Raw genomic sequence first — 10,877 nt, 5'->3', positions numbered from 1 at the left:
CTATGGTGGTGGTAATGATGGAAAGTCACCAGTATAAACAACAATGGAGCTTTTCACATTATGCGTTCCATCAGACCAAACTAGACTTGCGGAGGAAGGCAGTTTTGAGTCGAGCTCGCTGCCTGATACAGTCACCGTGAAAGACTGCTTCTCGTTAAGCGACTTCACTGATAGAACACTAGGTGAGACCTTGACGTTGAGCTTAGATCCGTAATTTAAGACAACTTCTGATTTGTATGTAGAGTTTGGGGTACCAAGCGAAATGACCTTGACGTTGAGCTTAGAAAGTTACTCGGCGCATTTCGCTTGGGAGGCAGACGAAGCAGCAGATTTACCATACACCAGAGGGAACTTTTTTCCTTTCAGATCAAAACCATTCACTGATTTTCCCTATTAGGGAAAAGAAAAAAACATGAGAGTCAGTGTCATAACAAAAAAATATGAGAGTGTTACTTGATACGTACGACAAGTGTCTTGCCGTCACCAAGAACGACTTTGCTCACAAAAACACGGTTCGTGGTGCTGGCTGCAACGGTTAACATCCACGGTGCTAAGCTCGTGATTGAGGCCGTATTGGGACCAGTATTACCAGCTGCGTTCACTGTGAGGATCCCTTTGGACATAGCATGAAAAGCTCCGATTGCGATCGGGTCTTTCTCAAACGGGTACACTTTAATGTCACCTATCGAGATGGTGATAATGTCAACACCATCGGCAATAGCATCATCGAACGCAGACAGTATTGCATCATCTCTACATTCACCGGCGCAGACTCTGTAAGCGGCTATTCTAGAGGATGGAACGGCACCTCTCACTGTTCCATAGCCGAGCCCAAAAAAGCTTGTATTCGTGACTGCGTTTCCAGCCGCAATAGACGCCGTGTGTGTACCGTGGCCACTAGAGTCCCTAGCATCTCCGGGTGAGTAGTGTCTTGCCCCAATCAGCTTGCTGTAAAAATGACTGACAGATCAATCAAAAGAAAAAGCTTCTGACCCAGTTAGACTCTCTTACCTAGACTACACGTAGGTCTCGAAACGTAATCTTTTCATTTACGTTTACATGTGACAAAATAAAATTAAATAAAATATATAAAAGATGTGGAGTCATTATAAGATGTTGTCATAGGATATATGTTTTCGTTACATTTGCATTTGGTAAACAAATTTTGTTGCTTAAAATGTTTAAAATTGTGCATATGCACTAAATATAGAACTTATGTTAACGAACACAATGAGTTTTGATCAACTTCCAACAACTAAAGAGTTTTAACATTTAAAAAACAGAGAAAAATGGATTTACACGTACTTATTGCATGAGAAGTTCTGGCCGCCGGCACAAAGGCCCTTCCATTTCTTTGGAGGAGGACCAAAGCCTTTGTCGGAAAAGCTTTCGGATTCCGGCCAGATTCCACCGTCCAAGACTCCAATAATAGTATCACTCTCCACAGATGGATTCCGCTTCGTCCCTTTTCCTTCCTTTATCCCCATAAAGTCCCAAGACCCGGTCGTTTGGAGTTTTAATTTCTTGTTCGGAAACACAGACACAACTCCCTCCATATCTAACAATATCAGTAAGGGTTTTAGGCTTGATTGATTCATTTTTTTTTGGTTCACGTATGTTCAATTCACATTTAATTTTTTTTTTTTTTGAATCTACGTCATTTTAACATAAAATAGTTCATTTTTCATAAAAATAGTTTTGCAAGAAGCTAATGCAAACACTTGCTTCCGTTTGCGTGTGACATTAACGTTAAAAAATAACAATATAAATTTGGCTTCAGAGTTCAGGTGATAAAGGTTATGAATCACTTAGAAAAGATACACACTAAATGTAAACATTACTGAAGAAGAAATCATTTGAATGTATACATAATAAACACTCACCGGCTACTCGTTCTCTTTCTGACTCAGTGAGCCGGGCCGCAAACCCGTTAAAACTCTTTTTGTAACTTCTCACCAAACGACCTTCTATCGAACTAGAGTAATTGTATGTTAGAATCCTCGTAATAGATGTAAAGTAATAAATGATTGAATTAATCAATTCACACCTCTCTCTGGCGACCTCTTGAAGAATACTCATGTGATGCGACATTGGTGTGTAGTCCCCTCGAGAAGGGAGTGAACCCATGTAGACGATATACACCTCAATTAATTAAACTATAACCATCACTTATCAACATAATCATAATGTATAAATGGTTGAGCATATATAGCTAGAAAAAGAGATTTATTGATCATTGATATAATAATATACCTGTTTATCTTGATGATCATGTGTGACTGCTGAGACTGAATTCAAGAAAAACAAGACAATGAGACACAAGAGGAGGCTTGAGAAAACTCCTCGTGTTGCCATCTTCAGAATTAACCTAGTTGGTCTATAATTTCTATGGAGACCAAGATGAAGTATATTTATATGGAGTATAGTATTATATTATACTAGATTAGGATCCGCCTGATATGCGGGTTTATAATTTTTAAATTAAAATTAATTTACCAAAAAATATAAAGTAAATATTTTTAGTAAGTAAATAGATACACCGAGGTGTCCAATGTGATATTTGATGTAAAAGATGCGACTCTACTACGGTTGAAACTATTAACCACATTTTTATTTTGAATGTCTTCGTTCGTGTGAAGTTTGGGATTTATCTCTGACTCCGGTCTTGTCATAGGCCAGAGGGTTTACCATATGAGTCGGTGTACTCGAATTTGGATTTTGTTTTCTGGAGGGACGCCTCTCAACAGGGTGATCATGATCAACTTCTTAAATTACCATGGATTTTATAGACAATCAGGAAGGCCATAAAAAAAATCAAGGTTAAGAGATAGAGGCGAATAATATAATTACTCAGACTTTGGGTGATAATTTAGCTTGGGAATAGGCGCTCTCTTTTATGGAAGTAATGTCAGCTCCATCTTCGTATTCAGATGTCCAGGTTTCTTCACCTCGTTGTCAGATTGAGGGTTCTTGGAAAACAACCAATGTGCATTCATGATTGGGCTTGTGGTGTTGCATTGGTGAGGATCGAACCTTGTTGTTGGGGACCAAGTGTCTAACACAGAGCCCCTCCCCCTGCATTCGGAGTTAAAAACGTTGTTGTGGGCCATTGAGCGGATACGTGTTGAAGGGATCGCTTGTCAACGTTTTGAGACTGATTGTGCTAAGTTACTCACAATGGTGAAGTCTTCTGAATATTGGCCGTCCTTCTCCAACTTTCTCGATGAGTTTAACTCGCTGGAGTCTTTCCCACTATTCTCTATCTCTTGGATCCCGCGTGCGTCAAATATGAAGGCAGATTGTCTTGCCCATGCTTCGTGTTCTCTTATCTCTGAAGTTTCTTTTGTAAATCCTTTCTCTCTGGTTTAGGCAGCTAACCGAGAAATTTCCTTTTAATTGTTTGATAGAAAAAAAAACAGTAAATAGATACACTTTTAATTAAAGAAAATAGATATAGATGAGTTCAAAGTTATTAAAATAAAATAAAATTTAACAAAAGAATATATATTTAGTTCTTTTCGTAAGTAAAAAACAATATATAAAAGTAAATAAATAAACTTTTAATTATAGAAAATAGTTTTTTTTTTGCTGTAATACACTAATGTATATCCATTTATAAATCTATTATCTACATCACCACTAAAAGTGTATTTGTACTACCAACAAATTGTCTTTACTACCAACAAATTGTCTTTATGAACACATTACAGAATATATTATATGTCTCTTTACTTTAACATTTGTGTAATTACAAAAACGCATATGTTAATCTTACATACTCCTATCTTATATATTACAATAGCAGTCTTTTTGAATAAATTATTTGATTAGTGAAAAAAATATGAGACTATCTATTTTTTTTTTCAACAATTTTTCTTTGTGTAAAGGTGGGTATTTACATTTTTTTTAGAAACAGTAAATAATTGTATAATTTTCACAATCATTTTTTATATATAAAAAGTAATATTTTTCTTGTAAAATTAGCAACTTAAAATTAAAATAAGTAAACAATATTATAATTTCGAATTTTATGATATATATATATATATATATAATTTCCTTATAATGAATTTTTCTAAATTTTAAAATTGTTTAAATATTTGAAATAAAATTAGGTTTTATTTTCTTCATTTTACTTTTATATAAAACCTTTTTATGGTAGGTTTCAAATTTTTACATTTTTTTTTGTATTTTTAATAAATTTAAAATTGACATGTGTCAACATCTGAATGATACAATTGACACATGTCACGATCTTGTTAATGAGTAATTTTGACATCAAACTTTATATAATAAGATTTATATATATATAATTTCCTTATAATGATTTTTTCTAAATTTTAAAATATTTAAATATTTTAAATAAAATTAGGTTTTCTTTTTTCTATTTTACTTTTATATAAAACCTTTTTATGGTAAGTTTTAAATTTTTACATTTTTCTTTTCTATATTTTTAATAAATTTAAAATTGACATGTATCAACATCTGAATGATACAATTGACACATATCACAAAATTTTGTTAATAAATAATTTTGATACATCAAACTTTATATAATAAAATATCATTACATGGACCAAGTAAATAATAAAATATAACTTATGTTTCTACGTTTAATGTTCTGTCTTTTCCTTTTGCCAATTTCGTAAATAGTTTTTCTTAAAATTACCAAAGAAAAGAAATACAATAGTATGTATACAGGGAGAATTACTTTCTCGATGTGGTAAATCATCTATTTTTGGAATCTCCAATGATAGTGACATGTTGCGACTTCCAATAAAAAAAATATTAAAGATTGGTGTTTGTGGATGGGAAGGGTCATGTAAGGAGATCTCGAGAGAGAGAGAGGAGTGGTCCAATAGTTTGGAGCCAAAACGTACTTACGACTTTTGGAACAATATGGACGAAGGCCGGAGAAACAGCCTCGTGTTTTTTTTCCTTTTAAAAGTGGTTTATGTCTTCTGATTCTGGCAGTTAATGATGAAGCAAGCTTGGCCCAGTCTACAGAGCTTTTTTTTACACGAGACATCTTAGGCAAGGGCAAAAGATATTTTCGACTGTCATTTGCTTGTTTGTATGCACAAGACAACGAACCAGCATGTGTGCTGATTTCGTTTCGAAAAGAGCAACCTCCTGTGTATTATGCCGTTTCGAAAAGAGCAATTTCCAAAGTCATTATTAGGACCAGAACGTATGTTGCTTATTACAAAGCTTGCTAAAGCTGTTTAAATATAAATAACTAGTAAACACCCACAAGAACTTTTGATGTTGCAGTTAAAACTATCAACTAGTACAGAAGTACATGACTTACACTCAGAGCTATTCAATAGTTCTTCATGAACCCAATGCAGGTTTCTGTCAAACCAAGCACATGAACCCGCTCCAAGGATTTAACATTAATTTCCACACCTATCATAAACTATACTAGTCGAATAAGATTCAACAGCGTCATCCTTTTTAGTTCTTCAAGTGTGAAGATAGTTAGCAGCCATCATCAGCTCTAGAGTCAGTTCAGGCTCGATATAAAACTCGGTCTCTTTGCCTCTGTAAGAGATGCAACATTTTGCATATGGGGTAGTTAGAGAATAAACAGCTATAAAAAGAGAGAAAGATAGGGGTAGAGAGAAGCGGTTAAAAAGGAATCCGATTCTAGAAAACAGGACACTTTCAATACAATGGTTCATAGAGAGATAAAACTAATGAGACTAAAAGCAGAACAAATATTATTACTTTCCATGGTACTGCAATCACAAGAGGCTCCTAAAGATCAAAACTTTCCTGAGAATTGAACTCGATATGCAATGGGGTAAAAGAGTTTGCAATGAGACTATTTCTAGAGGACGCGTTCATTCTTAACTAAGTAGTCTGACTTTGATACTTCAAACCGCGATTAGAAAGGGACCAATAGAGACTTCAATGCCATGTTCCCTACTAGATCAACATAGAGAAAGAGGCGAGTTAGATAACGGAACCTGGAGTATTGAAGAGACCAGTAGAAGTACTGACAGATCTTCTCTAGAATTGGAGTGCTAATATCAGGGAATGTCACAACGCCATCTTTGGATTCCGAGAAACCACCTGCCACAAATATAAAACAAAAACAACAAAGTTTCTTCTTTAGATCACTATACATGCTGCATCTAGTACAATAGAGATTCCAGCATTTTCTTTATGAACACTGAATTATAAGACACTTGTGCAAGATCAAGAACGTTTCTTTTCAATTGCCCTAAACAAAAGGGAACCTCCTAGTTTCTAAAGCATTGATATTTAGGTGAAATTGAGAACGATCTAATGAATTTGGACAAGCTTCCTCATTGGAAACTGGGAGATTCAATTACGCAATTGAATTTGCGATTGTAAGCATAATCTCTCGCTAGGGTTGATAATTCACACCCAAATAAGATAGAATCAATCGAAATCAAGCAAGATCAGAATCTGGATTAGAGCATCAAAACCCCTATAACCGAAGCGAGATCAGAGTAACTAACCTGGAGAAGTGAGCATGCTTCGGATAGTATGAGAAACCATAGCGGCTTCTCTATCGATGACGAACTCAAAGCCTTCCATGCTTATCAACTTCACCGTCTCTCTCATATCTTCGTCGTCGGCGTTTTTTCTTTTTTTCTCTGCGACGGCGTTGGCTTTGCTCTGTTTCTTTCTTTCTTTCTCAACCGCCGCGTGGCTTCAACTCGCAGAGACCGAGTCAATCAATGTTGGTTGAGATTTTATCATGGGCTCACTTTCAACGAGGCCTTTTATCAATTATGATATATATTATCTTGTTATTGGCCCACTAAAATCACCCTACACGGCCTTTTTAGCTCCAACATATATTACAGTCGTTATATACAAAATTATAGGGGTGCTTACGCAATTATTCCATCCGTTTCATAAAAATGTTTTGATAAATTTTCAAAGTTGGAGAAAACAAACTTTAAAATGAAGGAAACCTTGTACTAATAATATTCATCAAAACCATAAACCAGAGCTTTAAAGATTGTACAAAAACTTAAAAAGAAAGATGTGATTCACCTAGGAATCATACATAAATCTCTTTAACAAGCAAAACGAGAGATCTGTAATTATTTTTTTTAATAATCCCAATCAGTTACACTTACACATAAACAAAAGAATAATAAGGTTCGAGTCTTAACCTAAACCATACTAAATTAAGTCTAAATAAAGAATACACCACTAATCTTTTTCAAACTTATCACCAAATAAATGATGTTGGAATCTTTAGTCTACTACTCAAATTCTAATAATCGAGTGATCAATCAACAGACCATCACCAACACATGACAGAATGTAAATTTATTACTTTAAAAACAAAAAAATCAATTAGGTTACAGAAATTCTCAAACTATTTTCATGACGTGGCTCTTACTTATTGGCTGATTACCGTATGGGATAACAATTTAAGTCATAAATTCCTAAGTTACCCCTGAAAGAAACATCCTCTTACTTTTTGTCAGCCTGCCCAATGAACCATCCACCTCAGCAATTCTTGTCATTTTCTTTAATACGACGTCGTTTCTTCACCGTATCAACTCAAAAAAAAAGCTAGTTATATAGTAATTTATACGGACCAATTATACGTATTTTTTTTTAACACGAAACCTAAACACAGTTCCTCTGTATTTTTTCCTCAATTGGCTGAAAAATAAATTTCGTAATCAAAGAGTGTTCCTTTGAAGAAAAGTTTCACCCTTTTTTAACAGATCTGAAGAAGGGTTATATTGAAATTTTTGATTTTCAGGGAATAAAACAAACAAAGGTATGTTCTGTTCTTTATTTCGCTCGGGTTTTTTAATTTTGTTGGATCTGTTCACTTTTGTGATGATGATGATGATGATATATACAAGTGTGCTGTTTATGAAGATCGCTTTTTGATTTTTTATTTTTTTTTGGTATATGTATGTGTTTATAGGAGGAGGGTGCGATCGAAGAAGAGGTGAAAAAATATGGCGCATAGGGTAGAACAGGATTATGATTATTTGTTCAAGATCGTGTTGATCGGTGATTCTGGTGTCGGCAAATCAAACATCTTGTCTAGATTCACAAGGAATGAGTTTTGTTTGGAATCTAAGTCCACCATTGGTGTTGAATTCGCCACCAGAACTCTCCAGGTGATGATTTCTAAATTTTGTTTTTGCTTTTGTTTCCTTTGAATTTGGGAGAATGAGCACAAAGGGTAGCTTAAAAATCACAAGTGGTAGTATCAGTAGTATCAGAGAATTTTGAACAAGTATCTTGTGTGCGTCTGTGATCTTTTGCCATCTGTGTCCATGTCAAGCTCTATTTTTCGTTTTTCACGTGATCTCTATATGTGGTTTTGATACGTTACGTGATCTGAGATTTTGTGCCTTTTGAGTTGCTAGCTGCTTCATGATCTCATCATTAGGTCTATGGCTTCATTTGTTGCAGTTGTCTTCTTATTTTTACTCTTTGACTCTTATAAAGTTGCATCCTTTACATATTAGTCTCAGGAACATGCTTATATTAGGTAATATGTAAGTGAAAAGGTCTTCTGGTTTCTTAAGAATTGAATAGTATTTTGGTGCATTGTACTCTTACCTTTTTTGAATTTGGTTTTGTCATACTTTGTTTGCTACGAGATTTTAATATCAAGAGAGAATCTTAGATGTGCTGGCCATGAGTCATGGGAAAGTACTTTTGTGTGGATGGTATAGCTGGAGAAAAGCCAATGGACAAAAAGCTTCTTCCCACAACTTGTCCCTAATAATTATTTTTTCCATATCATCAAAGTCAACTCATTAAAACATTAACATATACTGCTGATGTGGGAAAGATGTTGATTATGGGTTTAACTAATGATTTTTGTAAATGAGATCTCTTCAGTTGTTAATTTTTGTTTTGATTTGTCTTACGGATATACAGGTTGAAGGGAAGACTGTTAAAGCTCAGATATGGGACACTGCAGGTCAAGAGCGGTACAGAGCTATCACAAGCGCTTACTACAGAGGTGCGGTAGGTGCGCTTCTTGTTTATGACATAACCAAAAGACAGACCTTTGACAATGCCCTAAGGTGGCTACGTGAGCTTAGAGACCATGCGGATTCAAACATTGTGATCATGATGGCTGGAAACAAAGCTGATCTAAACCACTTGAGATCAGTTGCTGAGGAAGATGGTCAAAATTTAGCTGAGACGGAAGGTCTCTCTTTCTTGGAGACATCTGCTCTTGAAGCCACCAATATTGAGAAAGCTTTTCAAACCGTGTTGACAGAGATCTACCAAATCATAAGCAAAAAAGCTTTGGCTGCTCAAGAAGCAGCAGCTGCTAATTCAGCGATTCCGGGGCAAGGAACAACGATTAACGTTGATGACACATCTGGAGCAGCCAAAAGAGGTTGCTGCTCTACTTAATTGGAAACTTTCTCTTGCTTATTTTTTGTCTTCTTCTTCTTCTCTCTGTTTTCTCTTCAAGTTTTGGGTGATGGAATGTAACAAACAACGATGCAAGACTATGTAGAATATTTTTCTTCCTTTACTCTTGTCGTACCATCTATGATGGACTTGTGTTCAGAAAGAAAAAAAAAAGAAGAAGGAAAAGCTTGTTATTAAACTTCTCTTCTTTGTGTTTCTCTCTTAAATTAGTATGTTCCGTTGTTAGTTCTGCTTTACAGTTGTTCATTCTTGATCCCATTTCCGGTTTAGGTTGATGTGCATCTTGATGAATATGAATCATTGTTTAACATAGAGTAGATTTACAATTATCAAAGAAGGTTTAGATCATTGTTGAAACTTGTAATACCTAAGACGAAAAACAATAAGCTAATCGAGATTGAGAATAACAAACCAACGATAAACATTATTAAAATTAATAAATCCTAGTTACAAACTTAAAAATCAAGGGGAAACGACATTAGCTACTCAAAACTCCTACGCCGTATCAGACCTTACGGCTTTCCTATTTTTGCCCCAAACACCTCTCATGCCGTTGGCCGGTAAAGAGTAAAAGTGTTGGTCTAATTTCAACCTCTTACAAAAGCTATCGAAAAAAAACAAGATAAAATATGGTTAAAAAATAAACCTAAAATTAAAATACATGTAAAGTTAAAAACCAATTTAAAAAAAAAACAATCTCCAATTTAGGGTGAAAATATAGTATCAATTTCAATAACAGGAGATTTTTTTTTTTTGTTTTACTCAAAGATAACAGGAGATTTTTAACATCAAATGTTCAATAGAAATCTCAAAACTTCAATCTCATAAACTCGATGAACTCAGTTTCTTCAATAGTATTATGATTTAAAATGAGGATGAATTGGCCAAGAAAATATAGTCATAATGAATCAAACAAAGGAAGATTATACAATACATGCAAATATATAAAAATATTTTTATTAAAAAAATCACTAAAATAATTCATAAGTGATGTGAGATTAGTGGGGACAAGCAAATCCATCCGAAATGGAAGAACACGGACAGAGATGATTATAACATTATTTGCAAAGAGAGTTGCATTAGCTTATTAATTATTTATTCTACAAATTAATTTTGAAATAAATAAAATAAAATAACCAAAGGGAGAAAACACAAAAAAAAAAAAAAACCCACTAACCTTCGATAAACTCACCCATCACAAAAAAAATTCGTTAGAAAAACAAAAAAAAAATAAAAATTTTGGGGGAAAACAAAGGCGAAAACTTTTTTGGTCCAAAGATCGAAAGAGATGATTTTTTGAAAACTTTTGATAAGTTTCTCTTCTTGGGCGATCGATCGATTATAATCTGAAAGATTGAAACTTTTGTTTTGATTAATAATAAATAGATATATTTTGTGTGTTGGGTTTGGATCGTTGGTCGTCTATTGGAATGGCGCAACAAGGGCAGGGAAGCATGGACCCT

General features: G+C 34.4%; 3 protein-coding genes and 1 pseudogene across 4 annotated transcripts in view; 2 read left to right on the top strand and 2 right to left on the bottom strand.

Annotated features, from left to right (window-relative positions):
* Positions 1 to 2,355, bottom strand: LOC104763571 (annotated as a pseudogene).
* Positions 5,141 to 6,700, bottom strand: LOC104762025 (transcription elongation factor B polypeptide 1). Its single transcript, XM_010485234.2, has 3 exons — positions 6,492 to 6,700; positions 5,973 to 6,078; positions 5,141 to 5,544 (listed from the first exon to the last, which is right to left on the bottom strand). The coding sequence occupies exons 1-3, from the start codon at positions 6,595 to 6,597 to the stop codon at positions 5,466 to 5,468; spliced, it is 291 nt and encodes a 96-aa protein (XP_010483536.1). The 5' UTR covers positions 6,598 to 6,700; the 3' UTR covers positions 5,141 to 5,465.
* LOC104762024 (ras-related protein RABA2d-like) lies at positions 7,612 to 9,609 on the top strand. 2 transcript variants are annotated; one of them, XM_019240470.1, is made up of 3 exons: positions 7,612 to 7,780; positions 7,934 to 8,132; positions 8,920 to 9,609. In XM_019240470.1, exons 2-3 carry the CDS (start codon positions 7,968 to 7,970, stop codon positions 9,391 to 9,393), a joined length of 639 nt encoding a protein of 212 aa, XP_019096015.1. In that variant the 5' UTR covers positions 7,612 to 7,780; positions 7,934 to 7,967; the 3' UTR covers positions 9,394 to 9,609. The 2 variants fall into 2 exon arrangements, with proteins under 2 accessions (XP_019096015.1, XP_010483535.1); XM_010485233.2 differs by having other exon boundaries at positions 8,905 to 9,609.
* The window catches only part of LOC104762023 (serine/threonine-protein phosphatase PP1 isozyme 2), a gene marked incomplete in the record, with an annotated part of 2,532 nt that continues 2,241 nt past the window's right edge, over positions 10,587 to 10,877 (top strand). The window contains 1 exon segment of the mRNA XM_010485231.2: positions 10,587 to 10,877. Within this exon segment, the coding sequence (XP_010483533.1) occupies positions 10,845 to 10,877 (33 nt within the window).

This window comes from Camelina sativa, chromosome 18 (assembly GCF_000633955.1).
Source record: "Camelina sativa cultivar DH55 chromosome 18, Cs, whole genome shotgun sequence".
Classification (NCBI taxonomy): Eukaryota; Viridiplantae; Streptophyta; class Magnoliopsida; order Brassicales; family Brassicaceae; genus Camelina; species Camelina sativa.
The sequence above is the reverse complement of the archived record's forward strand: the minus strand, read 5'-3'. Positions and strand labels throughout refer to the sequence as shown.

What these genes read in the sequence shown, in the direction of transcription:
- LOC104762025 (XM_010485234.2), bottom strand. Translation starts at nt 6,597, where the DNA reads ATGAGAGAGACGGTGAAGTTGATAAGCATGGAAGGCTTTGAGTTCGTC. An exon ending in AAGCATGCTCACTTCTCCAG is followed by an intron (nt 6,079 to 6,491) that starts GTTAGTTACTCT and finishes TATTTGTGGCAG; the next exon opens with GTGGTTTCTCGGAATCCAAA. An exon ending in TGGTCTCTTCAATACTCCAG is followed by an intron (nt 5,545 to 5,972) that starts GTTCCGTTATCT and finishes CATCTCTTACAG; the next exon opens with AGGCAAAGAGACCGAGTTTT.
- LOC104762024 (XM_010485233.2), top strand. Translation starts at nt 7,968, where the DNA reads ATGGCGCATAGGGTAGAACAGGATTATGATTATTTGTTCAAGATCGTG. An exon ending in TCGCCACCAGAACTCTCCAG is followed by an intron (nt 8,133 to 8,904) that starts GTGATGATTTCT and finishes ACGGATATACAG; the next exon opens with GTTGAAGGGAAGACTGTTAA.